General features: G+C 42.1%; 1 protein-coding gene across 1 annotated transcript; it reads left to right on the top strand.

Annotated features, from left to right (window-relative positions):
- Positions 1-288: 288 nt before the first annotated feature.
- thbs1b (thrombospondin 1b) lies at positions 289-12,446 on the top strand. Its single transcript, XM_076874025.1, has 23 exons — positions 289-518; positions 683-759; positions 1,290-1,849; positions 1,969-2,044; positions 2,379-2,459; positions 2,584-2,693; positions 3,147-3,272; positions 4,285-4,381; positions 5,248-5,421; positions 5,550-5,726; positions 5,813-5,986; positions 6,244-6,371; positions 6,481-6,633; positions 6,826-7,044; positions 7,159-7,266; positions 7,667-7,826; positions 7,932-8,050; positions 8,514-8,748; positions 8,865-9,092; positions 9,208-9,479; positions 9,593-9,690; positions 9,778-9,917; positions 10,037-12,446. Exons 2-23 carry the CDS (start codon positions 696-698, stop codon positions 10,042-10,044), a joined length of 3,507 nt encoding a protein of 1,168 aa, XP_076730140.1. The 5' UTR covers positions 289-518; positions 683-695; the 3' UTR covers positions 10,045-12,446.
- Positions 12,447-13,614: the final 1,168 nt, after the last annotated feature.

The raw sequence follows: 13,614 nt of genomic DNA, 5'->3' as shown, positions 1-13,614 counted from the left end.
GAAACACGTCGCTATAAATGTGTCACGTCGCTGTAGCTGTGAGACGGAAATGCCTGTGAGGGCTGATGGATGGACGCTGAGATGAAACACTGGACTATTAAGACTCTGAAGGCAACGCAGTGAAGTTGGTCCCGCAGTGGAAAATGCGCTCTCTCTCTCTCTCTCTCTCTCTCTCTCTCTCCTAAGAGGATAAGGTCGTCCCTTTTTCTCCCCTCACCGTGATTGGACGAGGCTACTTCTTAGGAATGGCATCAAACTATTTAAATAGCACTTTGTCCCCCCTTCGGCTTAAAAAGCTGTATTTTAGCGGCTGACACCGGAGGGAGAAATTTCTATATAACAAAAACTAAAATACAATAATTTCTTTTTGTCATTATTTTCCTTCTTTTCGCAGTGGAACTTTATAAATATATGTATACATAAAAACAACTCGTCACAAATTCATGCTTGGGGATTAATTGTTGGATTTCTCCAGATTTTTCCGGATTTTATTACTTTGGACCTGCTGCTTTAAGCAGGTAAGTGGTAAATATTCTGAGTGTTTTTGCAGCAGCGTCAGCCATCGCTCTTTGGGCAGCTGTATTTTAGGTGTATACCTGCTGCAGGCTGACTCTTTCTGACAATATCATTAATGCTTTAAATTAAAATGGAACTGCTGTGTTTTTGTGGTTATTTGTCACAGACCGCAGATCACCATGAAGCTGCCGGGGATATTTTTGTTATTGATGCTTTGGACCTGCGAGGCTGCGAGAGTCGCAGGTGAGTTTGTCTCAGTTTGAACTGGTTAAAACTTGTCAGTATGATTCTTGTGGAAGATAAGGGGAAAGAAAGCTTGTGTTTGTTTTTTGTGTTTGTTTTTAATTTAACCTCCTAAGACCCGAACTCTTCCATGGCATGCAATTTTGATTTCTCTTTGATATTTGGGCTGATTGGTACCCAAACAATGTAAAAACAAAGAATTACCAGATTTTTTGTTTTACCTGATTTTTGTTTCTAAGAAACATGAGAGCCACTTATGAGGATATTCGTTTAAATTTTCGATAGAACAGTAGCAGTATAATGTCTTCGTAAGTGGATATCAGGCCCTTGTAGAGCAAAATTTAATATTTTGGTCTAAATAACCCAAAATGTGATGTCCACATATGTGGACGCCAGGTCCTAGGAGGTTAAAAAAAAGAATATAAAGGAGCTGGTATGGCTTTAAAAACGTTTTGCAGAACTCTAAAAGTGAAAACAATAGAAATCCAGCGCCTCACAAAGGCTGACTCCTTATTGTTATTCACCCGCAGAGAGTCGAGACGACAATAGCGTGTATGACTTGTTTGAGCTCGTCAAAGTCCCCAGCAAGAACCACGGGGTGACCCTGGTGAAAGGAGACGACCCGTACAGCCCCGCCTACAAGATCCTCAACCCGGACCTGATCCCCCCGGTCCCCGAGAACTCGTTTAGGGACCTGATCGATTCCATCCATGCCGAGCGGGGTTTCCTCCTACTGCTCAACTTTAAGCAGTTCAGACGCACCAGGGGAAGCCTCCTGACTGTGGAGAAGAAGGATGGATCCGGACCCGTGTTTGAGGTCGTCTCAAACGGCAAAGCGAACACCTTGGACATTGTTTTCTCCACCGAGAACAAGCAGCAGGTGGTTTCCATCGAAGATGTGGGTCTGGCTACGGGTCAGTGGAAAAATATCACGCTGTTCGTGCAGGAGGACTGGGCAAAGCTGTACGTGGGATGCGATGAGGTGAACACCGCCGAACTGGATGCGCCAATTCAGAGCATCCTGACGCAGGAGACTCCGGCCAGCGCGCAGCTCAGGGTTGGCAAGGGAGCCGTGAAGGACAAGTTCACGGTGAGAGCTGAGAGAATGGAGCAGCATATGTCAGGAAGGAATTTCTTTTTAAATACTTTGAGTGTGATGAACTTTTCGAATTGTGTACCGGTGCTTAAACTGCACACTCATACTTGCAGGGGGTCCTACAAAACGTGCGGTTTGTGTTTGGAACGACTCTGGACGCTATTCTGCGCAACAAAGGATGCCAAAGCGGTGAGTACTCAAAGTGTTTACCAATCACTCATCTGCTCCATGCACTCTCAAGTGCGAGCAATTCCTTATCAAAGAAATCTGCGTGTACTCCGTTTGTCTGCTGATTTCTGTACCAAACACTGCCCGAGAAGCTGTTTACGAGATGCCAAAAAGGAATGCCAGTTTACAAATATCTCAGAGCTCTGTGGTCTCACAGTATGTTCTCCAGCCTATGCAGAATGAACTAATTACTTTTTTGCATAATTTACTGCTGCGGGGCATTATGCTCGACCTTATTAATTAATATATTACCATTGAAATAGTATACTGATTCACAGCAGTATTTTTCTTTCAGCCATGACTGACACCATGGTCCTGAGGAACCTCAATGGCTCCTCGGCCATCAGAACTGAGTACAGTGGCCATAAGACTAAAGGTAGGCATTGCTGCATCTGATGCACTCAGTCTGCAAACTTTTCTAAACTATATGAGAATTAAATAATTTTAATCTGAAATAAAAATTAAGTATGTTTTTCTCACTGTTGTGTATTCTGGTGAAGACCTGCAGATGGTGTGTGGCTTCTCCTGTGAGGACCTGCTCAGTATGTTTAAAGAGCTGAAGGGTCTTGGTGTGGTGGTCAAGGAGCTGTCCACTGAACTCCGCAAGCTGGTAAGGAGCAAACCCAGAAGACAGTGTAGAAGAACCTAAGTGACGTCTGCCTCTTTGCTGGTTATCTGTTTGCCTGTGTGTACGTCAGATGTGTGTACAGTTGTCTGTATTTTAATCAAAGGAGATACTGAGCTCTTAAATATTTGTAAAGCTCTGCACTGTGAATGAAACTTGAGAAGGCATCTGACAGAAAATCATCTGTAATTTCAGCAAATCAGTATCAGAAAAACTGCAAATGGTTTTTACTGTGTAGTTTTACTGTTTATTACTCTGTACATCATATAATTCTTTCCTCTGTGCTGACGCTGAATTTGCTTACCTCCTGCATTTCTTCAGAATTGTATCTCTGTTACTTTGTGAATTTTAAAAGGGGCTTCACATTTTTTCTCTTTTAACAACCAAGCTAACAACTCATTATCATAAGTCTATTTTTCTTGTTTCTCTTTTCCTCAGACGGATGAAAACAAGCTTATTAAATCCCACATTGGAATTCACAGTGGTGTCTGTATCCACAATGGCATCGTTCGCAAGAACAGAGACGAGTGGACCGTGGATGACTGCACCGAGTGCACTTGTCAGGTGAGATCTCCACAGCACTCCCACCAGTGTACTTAAACACACGTGTGAGGAGGACTTACTCAATGCTCTGACTTCTCTTTACATGTACACACACACAAGCACGCACACTGTGATGACAGCCCACAATGGGCAGACACACTTAACCACAACACAACTGATCTGGTCAGTAATTAGTAAGTAGTGTGGCGACTGGGCAGGAGGCCAACAGTCTTTATTGTTGTAATGACAGGTCTGCTGTCAGAAGTTCAACTTGACTGTGGCCTTGAGGGGCTTGAGGGACTTAAGTGATCCGTTGCCCATGATTAAGAACAAGACCTTGGCTTTGACAAGTGGACAGGAGGATGTAGATGTAAAATACTTGGGAGGAAATCTTCCTGCATTTCACCAGTGGGTTCATTTGCTTATTTCTCCCTGTGCAGATAGACTACTTCTTCCAGGTTCCGCTTTTTTCCCTGTCAGTGATCAGTTCCTGGAGGGAGAACATTAGCATGCATAGTCAAAAGGCAGTTCTTATGCCTGAGTCATTCATAGTGAACCCTCACAGGTTGTGCTGGCAGGCTGGCTTTACTTGTTCGGGGCTCTGTGCCCAGTCCGGCTCCATGCTGAAACCCATATCCATTATTAGGACTTTGGCCTCTTTCCCACCCTCCCCTGACCTAGTCGGCAGGTGTTGGCTGCAGGGGTCCCCGTTCTCAGCCAGAACTCTTGCTTCTCACTCATTCTTCCATGATTAAACTCACATGACCAATAGAGAATTTAATGAGATGGTTGCACGTACATGGGCGAGGCCTCGATTAAAAACATATCTTCAAACATGCACTAATTTAAATGGATTTAAACAACCCCACAAACTCCACATTAGTGACGCCGTTGTGAAGGGTCCAGTGTTTCAAATTCCATTCAAGCACTGGGACTTGACTGAGTGCCTGGACTGAGTTTGGAGGAAAATTGCAGCAAAACTTGAGTGATATCCAAATATTTAAAAATGAATTTGATCTCTGTGCTTTTGCAGAACTCTGCTACTGTGTGTCGCAAGATCTCCTGCCCCCTGATCCCCTGTGCTAATGCTACTGTTCCCGATGGAGAGTGCTGCCCACGCTGTGGAACACGTAAGCATTTCTAATCTACGATCTCCAACACATTTTATTATGACCTGCATAGCTATACAAAGACACACTGTAATTAAAATAATTATAGGTATGCAAACCTGCACTATAAATGTTACATTAATGGTCCACATAGTGTAAAGTGTATGACATTTCAGCTAACACTGTACCATTCCCTGAGCGAGCTGTTTCTATTTTATTTGCCATATAAAACAAAAAACCACAAATATTTCCCTTGATGTATTGATGTAAAGCTTTTTCTTCATTAGAAAAAATGCTAGTTTTAAAGATGATTTAACTGCATTAGTATGAAAGGGTGCTTATGTGTTTGGAACATTGGCGCTTTGTGCTCTAAAACATCTTTGAATCTTTAAGTTGAAATGGCTGCAATTTGCCAAATTGGTTAAAGGGGAATGGAAAATTGGTTTTCTGTTTAGTGAAGCCATCTTTTACATGAGGGGAGGTGGCATGTTCTTCATACCTTGGCAGACTTGGCTGCGATGCTTCCCTAAAAGTAAACATTGGGAGCCGCATTCATCCCGGCCTCAGCCACTTGCTGAAGTCATTACAGACCCAGGGTCATGTTTTCAAAAGCTGTTTCCTCTTTGGAAAACATAAGCCAGTGGGGCATCCCTGTCCATCCTGAGGACAGGAGGCCTTTCTATTTCTCCAGTTAGTCCTCTACGTATGCTCACAACAGCTGTGTCTCCCAGTTAAATCCAGACCATTAGTCCACTGCTTTTAGAGCTTCCCCTCCTCATTTAAGGTTAGGGGCTGTTTGCGAGGGGGTGCTGCTTCGCTGCAATAGCTCTTTTATTGTCTCCCTCTTCGCCTCCTTCTCATATTCTCTCCCTCTCCCTCCTGCTCAGCGAGCGACTATGCAGAGGACGGCTGGTCGCCGTGGTCTGAATGGACCCATTGTTCCGTGTCATGTGGGCGTGGCATCCAGCAGCGTGGGCGCTCTTGCGACCGTATCAATAACAACTGTGAGGGCACCTCTGTGCAAACCCGAGACTGTTACCTCCAGGAGTGTGACAAGCGCTGTGAGTTAACTTAACCAACAACAAGAACAGACAGAAAATATGTGTGACTTTTTTATGATTTGATGTCACCGTGGTTCAACTTTTTGGCTCTTGATAACTGATCTCTGACCTTGTCTTGTGGCCTTTAGTCAAGCAGGACGGCAGCTGGAGCCACTGGTCACCATGGTCATCATGCTCGGTCACCTGTGGTGCTGGTGTCATCACCCGAATCCGCCTCTGCAACTCCCCAACTCCTCAGCTAGGAGGCAAGGACTGTGTTGGAGAAGGCCGGCAAACTGAAACGTGTACAAAGTCCCCGTGTCCCAGTAAGTTTCTTCATACTACAGTTGGATTTTGCTACTGTGTAAAGCAAGAGAAGACGTTGATCATGCTTTCTTCATGTCTTCATCAGTCAATGGCAACTGGGGTCCCTGGTCTCCCTGGGATTCATGCAGTCTCACCTGCGGAGGTGGTCAACAGACTCGGAAACGCCTGTGCAATAATCCTGCACCACAGTACGGCGGTAAAGAGTGCGTCGGTGAAGCCAAGGACATCCAGAGGTGCAACAAGACCCCCTGCCCAATCGGTGAGGCATTTTATCATTTAAAGGAGTTCCACATATTCCATGTATTTGGTATTTTTTATTATTCATGTTTTTAAAATTTAGTCTTTACAGCATTATTGTTGGCATCCACTTCAATGTAGGTTTTATTTATTGAAGTTTTTTTTTTAAATATACGTAAGTGTACCATCTCAATGAGATCATAACTGGAAGATTAGGATTACTAAGATTAAAAGCAGGTTACATATGAAGGATTTTGATGACTGCATTGCTGTGTTCAGATGGATGTCTGTCCAACCCTTGCTTTGCTGGTGCCAAGTGCACAAGTTTTCCCGATGGTTCCTGGAAGTGTGGGAAGTGCCCAGCAGGATACACTGGCAATGGGATCAAGTGTAAAGATATTGATGAGGTAAAACGTCTTTAGCTGTTGTTCAATGATTAAAGCAGCTACAGTCATATATTAGAATTCAGGCAACATTGTAACCATAACTGTGATTCTTTTTTTATCCTGAAAACAGTGCAAAGAGGTTCCTGATGCGTGCTTTGAGTTTAATGGGGTGCACCGCTGCGAGAACACCGTTCCAGGCTACAACTGTTTGCCCTGCCCAACTCGTTACTCAGGACCCCAGCCGTTTGGCCATGGTGTGGAGCAGGCCGCCGCTAATAAGCAGGCAAGCAGATTCCTGTTTGAAGCCAAAAACAGAGCAAGAGAGACAACTTTTATTAAACAAATACTGATAACAGGGAGAGGTCATACTAATGTGTTGTGATGAATATGTGCCTTTCTAAGGAGAGAATGTCATGAATTTAAACTATGCAGAGCTCGTCTCACCACTGATATTCATCTCATCTTCAATCTACAGGTGTGCTCACCCCGTAATCCCTGCCTCGATGGAAGCCATGACTGTAACAAAAATGCCCGCTGTAACTATCTTGGACACTTTGCTGACCCCATGTTTCGATGTGAGTGCAAACCTGGTTATGCTGGCAATGGCCATATCTGCGGAGAGGACACAGATCTGGATGGGTGGCCCAATTCAGATTTGGTGTGTGTTGAAAACGCCACCTACCACTGCAAAAAAGTACGTAGTAGCAAAGCAGCTGCAAAGAAATGTCAATGTTTTTGCAGAGTTAAAGTGAAAATATCTAAATATTGCTTATAATGGCTGAGACTGACTCTGTTGTTGTTCATTCAGGACAACTGTCCCAACCTCCCGAACTCAGGGCAAGAAGATTATGATAAGGATGGCATTGGAGATGCTTGTGACAATGATGATGACAATGATGGTATTCCTGATGATAGGGTAAGTAAACATTTCCAGACAGGAAATAAGATTGTACAAGGAATAAGTGTGAAACGGTGCCTGTGCACATCTTTTTGCATTCATCACGTTGTCTAATAAGAGGACAGGTGGAGATGGGGGTAGGGTAGAGGAGGGTGGCGCTCAAAAGAAAAACAAATGTTTCTCCCAAGGCTGAGCCAAAACCTCAAATTCCAATGCTGAGGTTCTGAAGGAGCTGCGCTGTGTGCTGCTAATCCCAACATTTGATGCAGGAGAGAGCCTACAAATAAAGCTGCTTTTCATCCTGTATCACCCCCTCCCTGTAAATGGGCAGGGAGGGAGTTGGAAATTACAACCGCAGCACCTTAAAAACTGTCATTGACTCTTTCTCTAACACTGCATTTTTCTCTTTTTCAAACAGGACAACTGTCCTTTTGTGTACAATCCCAGGCAGTATGACTATGACCGTGATGATGTGGGTGACGGCTGCGACAACTGCCCCTACAATAGCAACCCAGACCAGACAGACACCGACAGCAACGGAGAGGGAGATGCCTGCGCAGTGGACATTGATGGAGATGGTGAGACCTGCAAACAAAAAATAATCAGCATAACTCTTAGACAATACTTTTGTATTTTCTGCTTTTGTGCTGCCTTTTCATCTAATTTATTTCCGTTTATGCCAGGCATACTGAATGAGAAGGACAACTGTCCCTATGTGTACAATGTTGACCAGAGAGACACAGATCTGGATGGAGTGGGAGACATGTGTGATAACTGCCCACTAGAACATAATCCTGATCAGGTGTGTAAAAGCAAACACACGCATTGCTGTTACCCATTTGCTTCAGTCTTACCCGGCAACAATAATCCACATTCATCTCCCGGGCTCTCTTTTATATCTCCCTTTCAGTCAAAGCAGGCTTCAGTAGTTGCTGAAGCATTATCATGGCATGTAAAAGGTGGAGTAAATCCTGTATGCAGCTGAAGGGCACATTAGTTCAGTAAGGCGTGGTGGGGGGCTAGGGCTACACTGAGAAAGAGGAATGTGTTAAACAACAGGAATTAGGAGAAGAATAAGGGAAGGAGGGGAAGTCTAAACTGATGTGCTTTTTAAAGAGTGAAGCGCACAATTAAAGGCCAAAAGAGACATGTTCAGACATGAATGCAGCTGTTATTTGGTGGTGTATAGAGTACAAGTAAGCTAATACTCAATTTTCCCCATAAACCAGATCTAACTAGGATGTTTAAACACTCTAATTTTGCAGTTGGATTCAGATGATGACCGCGTGGGAGACAAGTGCGACAGCAACCAGGACATTGATGAGGATGGACACCAGAACAACCTGGACAACTGCCCGTATATTCCCAACGCCAATCAGGCTGACCATGACAAGGACGGCAAAGGTGACGCCTGTGACCATGATGACGACAATGATGGCATCCCTGATGAAAAAGACAACTGCAGGCTGGCGTTCAATCCTGATCAGCTGGACTCTGATGGTGAGCAAAGTTGGACATGGATACATCTAAGCAGTTTTATGCTGGAACACATATATCTATACACCCTGGGTATTATTATTATTATTATTAAATAATTTGGATTATGTATTTTTCAGGTGATGGCCGTGGAGATGCTTGCAAAGATGACTTTGATCAGGACAATGTGCCTGACATCTATGACGTGTGTCCCGAGAACTTTGACATCAGTGAGACAGACTTCCGCAAGTTCCAGATGGTTCCTTTGGATCCAAAAGGCACCTCCCAGATTGATCCTAACTGGGTCGTCCGCCACCAGGGCAAAGAGCTGGTTCAAACTGTTAACTGTGACCCTGGCATTGCTGTTGGTAAGTACCAACGATTTCTCTGGACCAAATGTGTAACTTTGCAAAGACTAATAGGAAAGTTTCTTTTTTCTATTCAATTCTTGTCGTGACACCCTTTCAACCTGTTTTTGTTCAGGCTACCATGAGTTCAATGCAGTGGACTTCAGTGGGACTTTCTTCATCAACACTGACAGGGATGATGACTATGCCGGCTTTGTGTTTGGCTACCAGTCCAGTTCCAGGTTCTATGTGGTGATGTGGAAGCAAATCACACAGACCTACTGGTCACATAAGCCAACTAAGGCACAAGGTTACTCTGGCCTGTCCATCAAAGTGGTTAATTCCACCACCGGCCCAGGAGAGCACCTCAGAAATGCCCTCTGGCACACAGGCAACACCCCAGGACAGGTACATTGGACTTCTGTTCTTTCATGGACAATTGAAACATTTATTTTTGATAATCAAACCTAAATAAAATAGAAAAACTCATGTCTTTTATTTATTTTTTTCACACGCTTTAGGTTCGCACTCTCTGGCATGACCCAAAGAACGTTGGATGGAAAGACTTCACTGCCTACAGATGGCATCTGATCCATAGGCCGAGAACAGGACACATTCGGTGGGCAGAAAATAATTTTGAGTCTGTAGGTAATTACCCTTCATGAGTTTGGCATTCAAATGTCTAATTTTTCCTTGATTTCCACAGAGTTGTCATGTATGAGGGTAAGAAGATCATGGCTGATTCTGGTAGCATCTATGACAAGACGTATGCAGGTGGAAGGCTAGGTCTTTTTGTCTTTTCACAAGAGATGGTATACTTCTCAGACCTCAAGTATGAATGCAGAGGTAAGTTTTATTTGAAAACCACTAAAGTTGACATTGTTCTATTAAAATGGACTCTAGAATTAAAGACATTAAACAAACCCTCTGCAATCTCTTCATGTTATGTCTCTTCCTTTTGACAGATGCATAAATGTACGGCGCAGGAAGCTCTGAGGAATGCACCTTTTTGTATAAAGTATGAACTTCTATATTCTCATGCAAAGTCCAGGGACCGATTTATTGCCGCAACTCTTTATTTTTGGGCATGCTCACTCAGACTGGGCGAAGGGCATATGGTTAGCCTCAGGGTAACTTGAAGCCGGTTTGGAAAGAAAACCAACCAGCTGAATGCCATTTGAGGATCAGAGAGCCCCTTCTCCACCACCATCCTTAACATCTATAAGAGCAGGGAGAGGTGAAAAAAAACCCAACAAAGCCTGTAGGTCACCAACACCTTTCTATCCCCGCTCTGCCTGCTTTACCCGCTCTCTGAAAGACCTCATTCATCTCTGTACAGGAATGGCTCCTCATAAACAACTATGCACTTCCAAGTCTTTACGTCTCTCTCTCTCTCTTTCTGTCTCACCTCTTCAGCCTTTTCTGCCTCACTTTCTAGATGGACTTCCCAAAGAAATAAAGAAGAATATTTCCTTTGCCTTACCAGTCTGACCAGGATGTAGATCCTGGAAATACAACTTATGAGGACTCAAAAAATGAAGATGACATTTTGTAGGAATTTTTGTTGTTAATGATTTAAGAAAACTGTTGAGAGGGGAGCAAGTTAGAAATAAGGGGAATATGATGCTGTGGATAAATGTTTGCATGCATGTACAGAATGTATGTGGAAGACTAACCATGAATGGAACAAGAAAGTTCTTAAATCTTCTACCCTAAAATCTCTAGGGTAGAAGAACTATGAACTGTGTTTGTCTCAATTTGAATACTTCCAAGAGCAGAGTTCCAAGTAGCACAGTATGTACACTGCATACTTACGTAATGCATGGATTCCGGCAAAGTTGTCTCAAACTGAACATGCTAAAACATGTTCCTAATATAAAAAAAACAGTTGCTTTTGATGAGTTAGCTAACATGTTTTGTAAAAATTTGCGACTTCTTGAGCCTTTGGTGATTCTTTTAATACAGAATTACTCAACAGTGAAGATTACAGTTCAATTTAACATACCTAAACACCAGACAAATCCATAACATGCACTGTTTGGTGTAAGCTAGAAAAAAACCCTGCTACTGTTAGCTAGCTAGCTGGAATTGGAGATAGTTAGCGGGTGAGAAATGTACAGCATTTCATATTGATCTTCTGACTGTTTTGAGTATCCTATCTGGGTACTTGTGCTCTTCATGATGCCATATGTGAGCGTTTTGTCACACTTGCCTTATGGAAGTATGCAATGCAAGACAGCACTGGTTTATGTTAACTATCATTTACATACAGGTATTGTTGGTTTTTTTGATGTCATCTGGTTGTCTTAACAACTCTCAGGATTAGATGGAGATAATTATATTTTACAAAAAGTTGCTTGAGTCTATAACCACATAGTCAAAATTTCTTCCAAAATACTCCCTATATCAGATCCTAACTGTAGAAATCGAAGAGATTTAGCCCCCTCAACTTTTGGGGGAATTTGCTATGAAATAATGTAAATACATCTAATTTATTGATTTTTGCCTACAGTGTAGGCAGTAAACAAAATTTTTGTACTTTGAAAAAGTAAAAGTATCCTTCCAATCACAGTGAAAATTGACCCCAAATCAGGTACGCTTAGATACAGGATGCATAACATTGTCGTTGTCTTTTATCTCCAGAATTCGTTACTCTTCAGACAGGGCTATTTAGCATGAAGTGTATCTGATCCGTGTGCCTTTTCTTCAGAGAGAGATGAAAAACAAAGGAGATCGTTGATGTACAATTATTACCTCATTGCTGTTGTATAATTTGATCAAACAAAAACATAAGTACTTCTTCGTATTCCTTTGAAATGATTGACATCTTAGTGCTACTGTAGCATGAGCTGTAAATAATATAACATGACATAGCTACAAATACAGCAGAGCTCCCAATCCCATGATTTACTACAGTGAAAATTATAAGAAGGTGGGATATTTCTTTTTTTTTTTTTTTGTATTTTGCTTTATCACGTATGTCCAATGCGGTTTTTAGCAGATAAATTATTGTCCTGTTTGTCTTAGTGGTTTGTGAGACGCTGATTTTGTGTGTGTGTGTGTGTGTGTGTGTGCGTGCGTGCGCGCGTGTGTTTGTAGAAATTTGCTATTTAAATAATTTATCAGGATTTGCTGCCTTATTAAAGGGCACATGTCCATCTGTATAAACGGTTTGCACACTGACGTGAGGATGTTATGTTCTTTATTGTTTTTATCTTTTTTGTTATTGTGTATCAATGTTACCAATATTTTTGTACAATTAGTTTTGCTTGTCTGTAAACATTTTCATAGTTGTACAAAGCAAAATGCTGTTTTTATTCATCACAACTATTTTGTTATGTATTTTAAGACAATAAATAGTTGTTAACATTCTCATTACTTTATTGTTTTTCATGTCATCTAGCATTGATCAATCCACGATTTATGGAGAACAGTGACTCTCACCAACAAAATCCATCAAAAACGCAAGTAGATTTGATCAGATCTATAGATTCAGCGCACAGCAATCAAAATTACTCACAGTCAAATGTTTCCCCTACTTTCTCAGAAGCACAGATAGACTTGTACATTCCGTCATCTCGATGATAAAGGCCTCATGAGGAATGTGGCGCAGGTGTCTCCTCCTTAGTTTGATCTGTGTGACCTCTTTTGCAATATGCAAATATTAGGTTGACACAAACCTTGACATTGACTGAAAGGCATTATATACGTGTGTGCTGAATTTGTTATATTGTTGTTATTTTGTAACTGCCGATTTCTGAAAACCTGAGCCCCCCCAAAAAAACAAAAAAACAAACTAAGACCAGGAGTAAAAGGACACCAGGATGTTAGAAATAAAAGGGCATTTAAAAGAATGCTACCTGAATGCCAGTTCAAAAAAATAAGCTCTTTTTGAACTTTTGTAGTTGATTGAGCTTGTAGATCATGGATCAGAGGGCAAAGAGTTTCAAGGTGTAGGGCAACATCTGCAAAGGCTCTGACACCTTTAGTTTTTAGACTTAAGGATGGATAACCAGCACTGAATAGAAGACCTCAGAGTTCTGGTGACATATGGCTGCAAAAGCTTGCTAATGCATGCGTCCTAAAAATGAAAACATACAGGTAATTTTTCATGTGCACTTTACAGTTCAGATTCACTCAGGTGAAATACAACAAGAGCTCAGTGACTTCTAATGACTGCTGTCATGCAGAGTGATGCATTCTGACTTAGACTTTCTGCTGATGTTTGAGTTCCTGTGATTTAGGCCGTTGAGCCACAGTGGCTGCATAAGACATATGCAGAATAAGACAGACCAGACATAGTTGTGTTTAGATATGATTATGGAGATCATTTTATGGCAAACAGAATGACTCTTTATTCTGTTGCAGTCAAATGGAGAGAAGCAAATATAAATTAACTGGTTACATTTCCCTTAAAACAAAAGGAAGCTGATTATGAACTCCTTTTTGTTAACTTAGACAGGCCAGTATTGTAATAATCCATAATAACCTAATGTGGCAATATTAAAGACCAGACATCCTAATACTGGCTGCATTTTTCACA

Source organism: Maylandia zebra, linkage group LG15, assembly GCF_041146795.1.
Source record: "Maylandia zebra isolate NMK-2024a linkage group LG15, Mzebra_GT3a, whole genome shotgun sequence".
NCBI classification, from domain to species: domain Eukaryota; kingdom Metazoa; phylum Chordata; class Actinopteri; order Cichliformes; family Cichlidae; genus Maylandia; species Maylandia zebra.
This window is presented reverse-complemented; position numbering and strand designations above follow the sequence as displayed.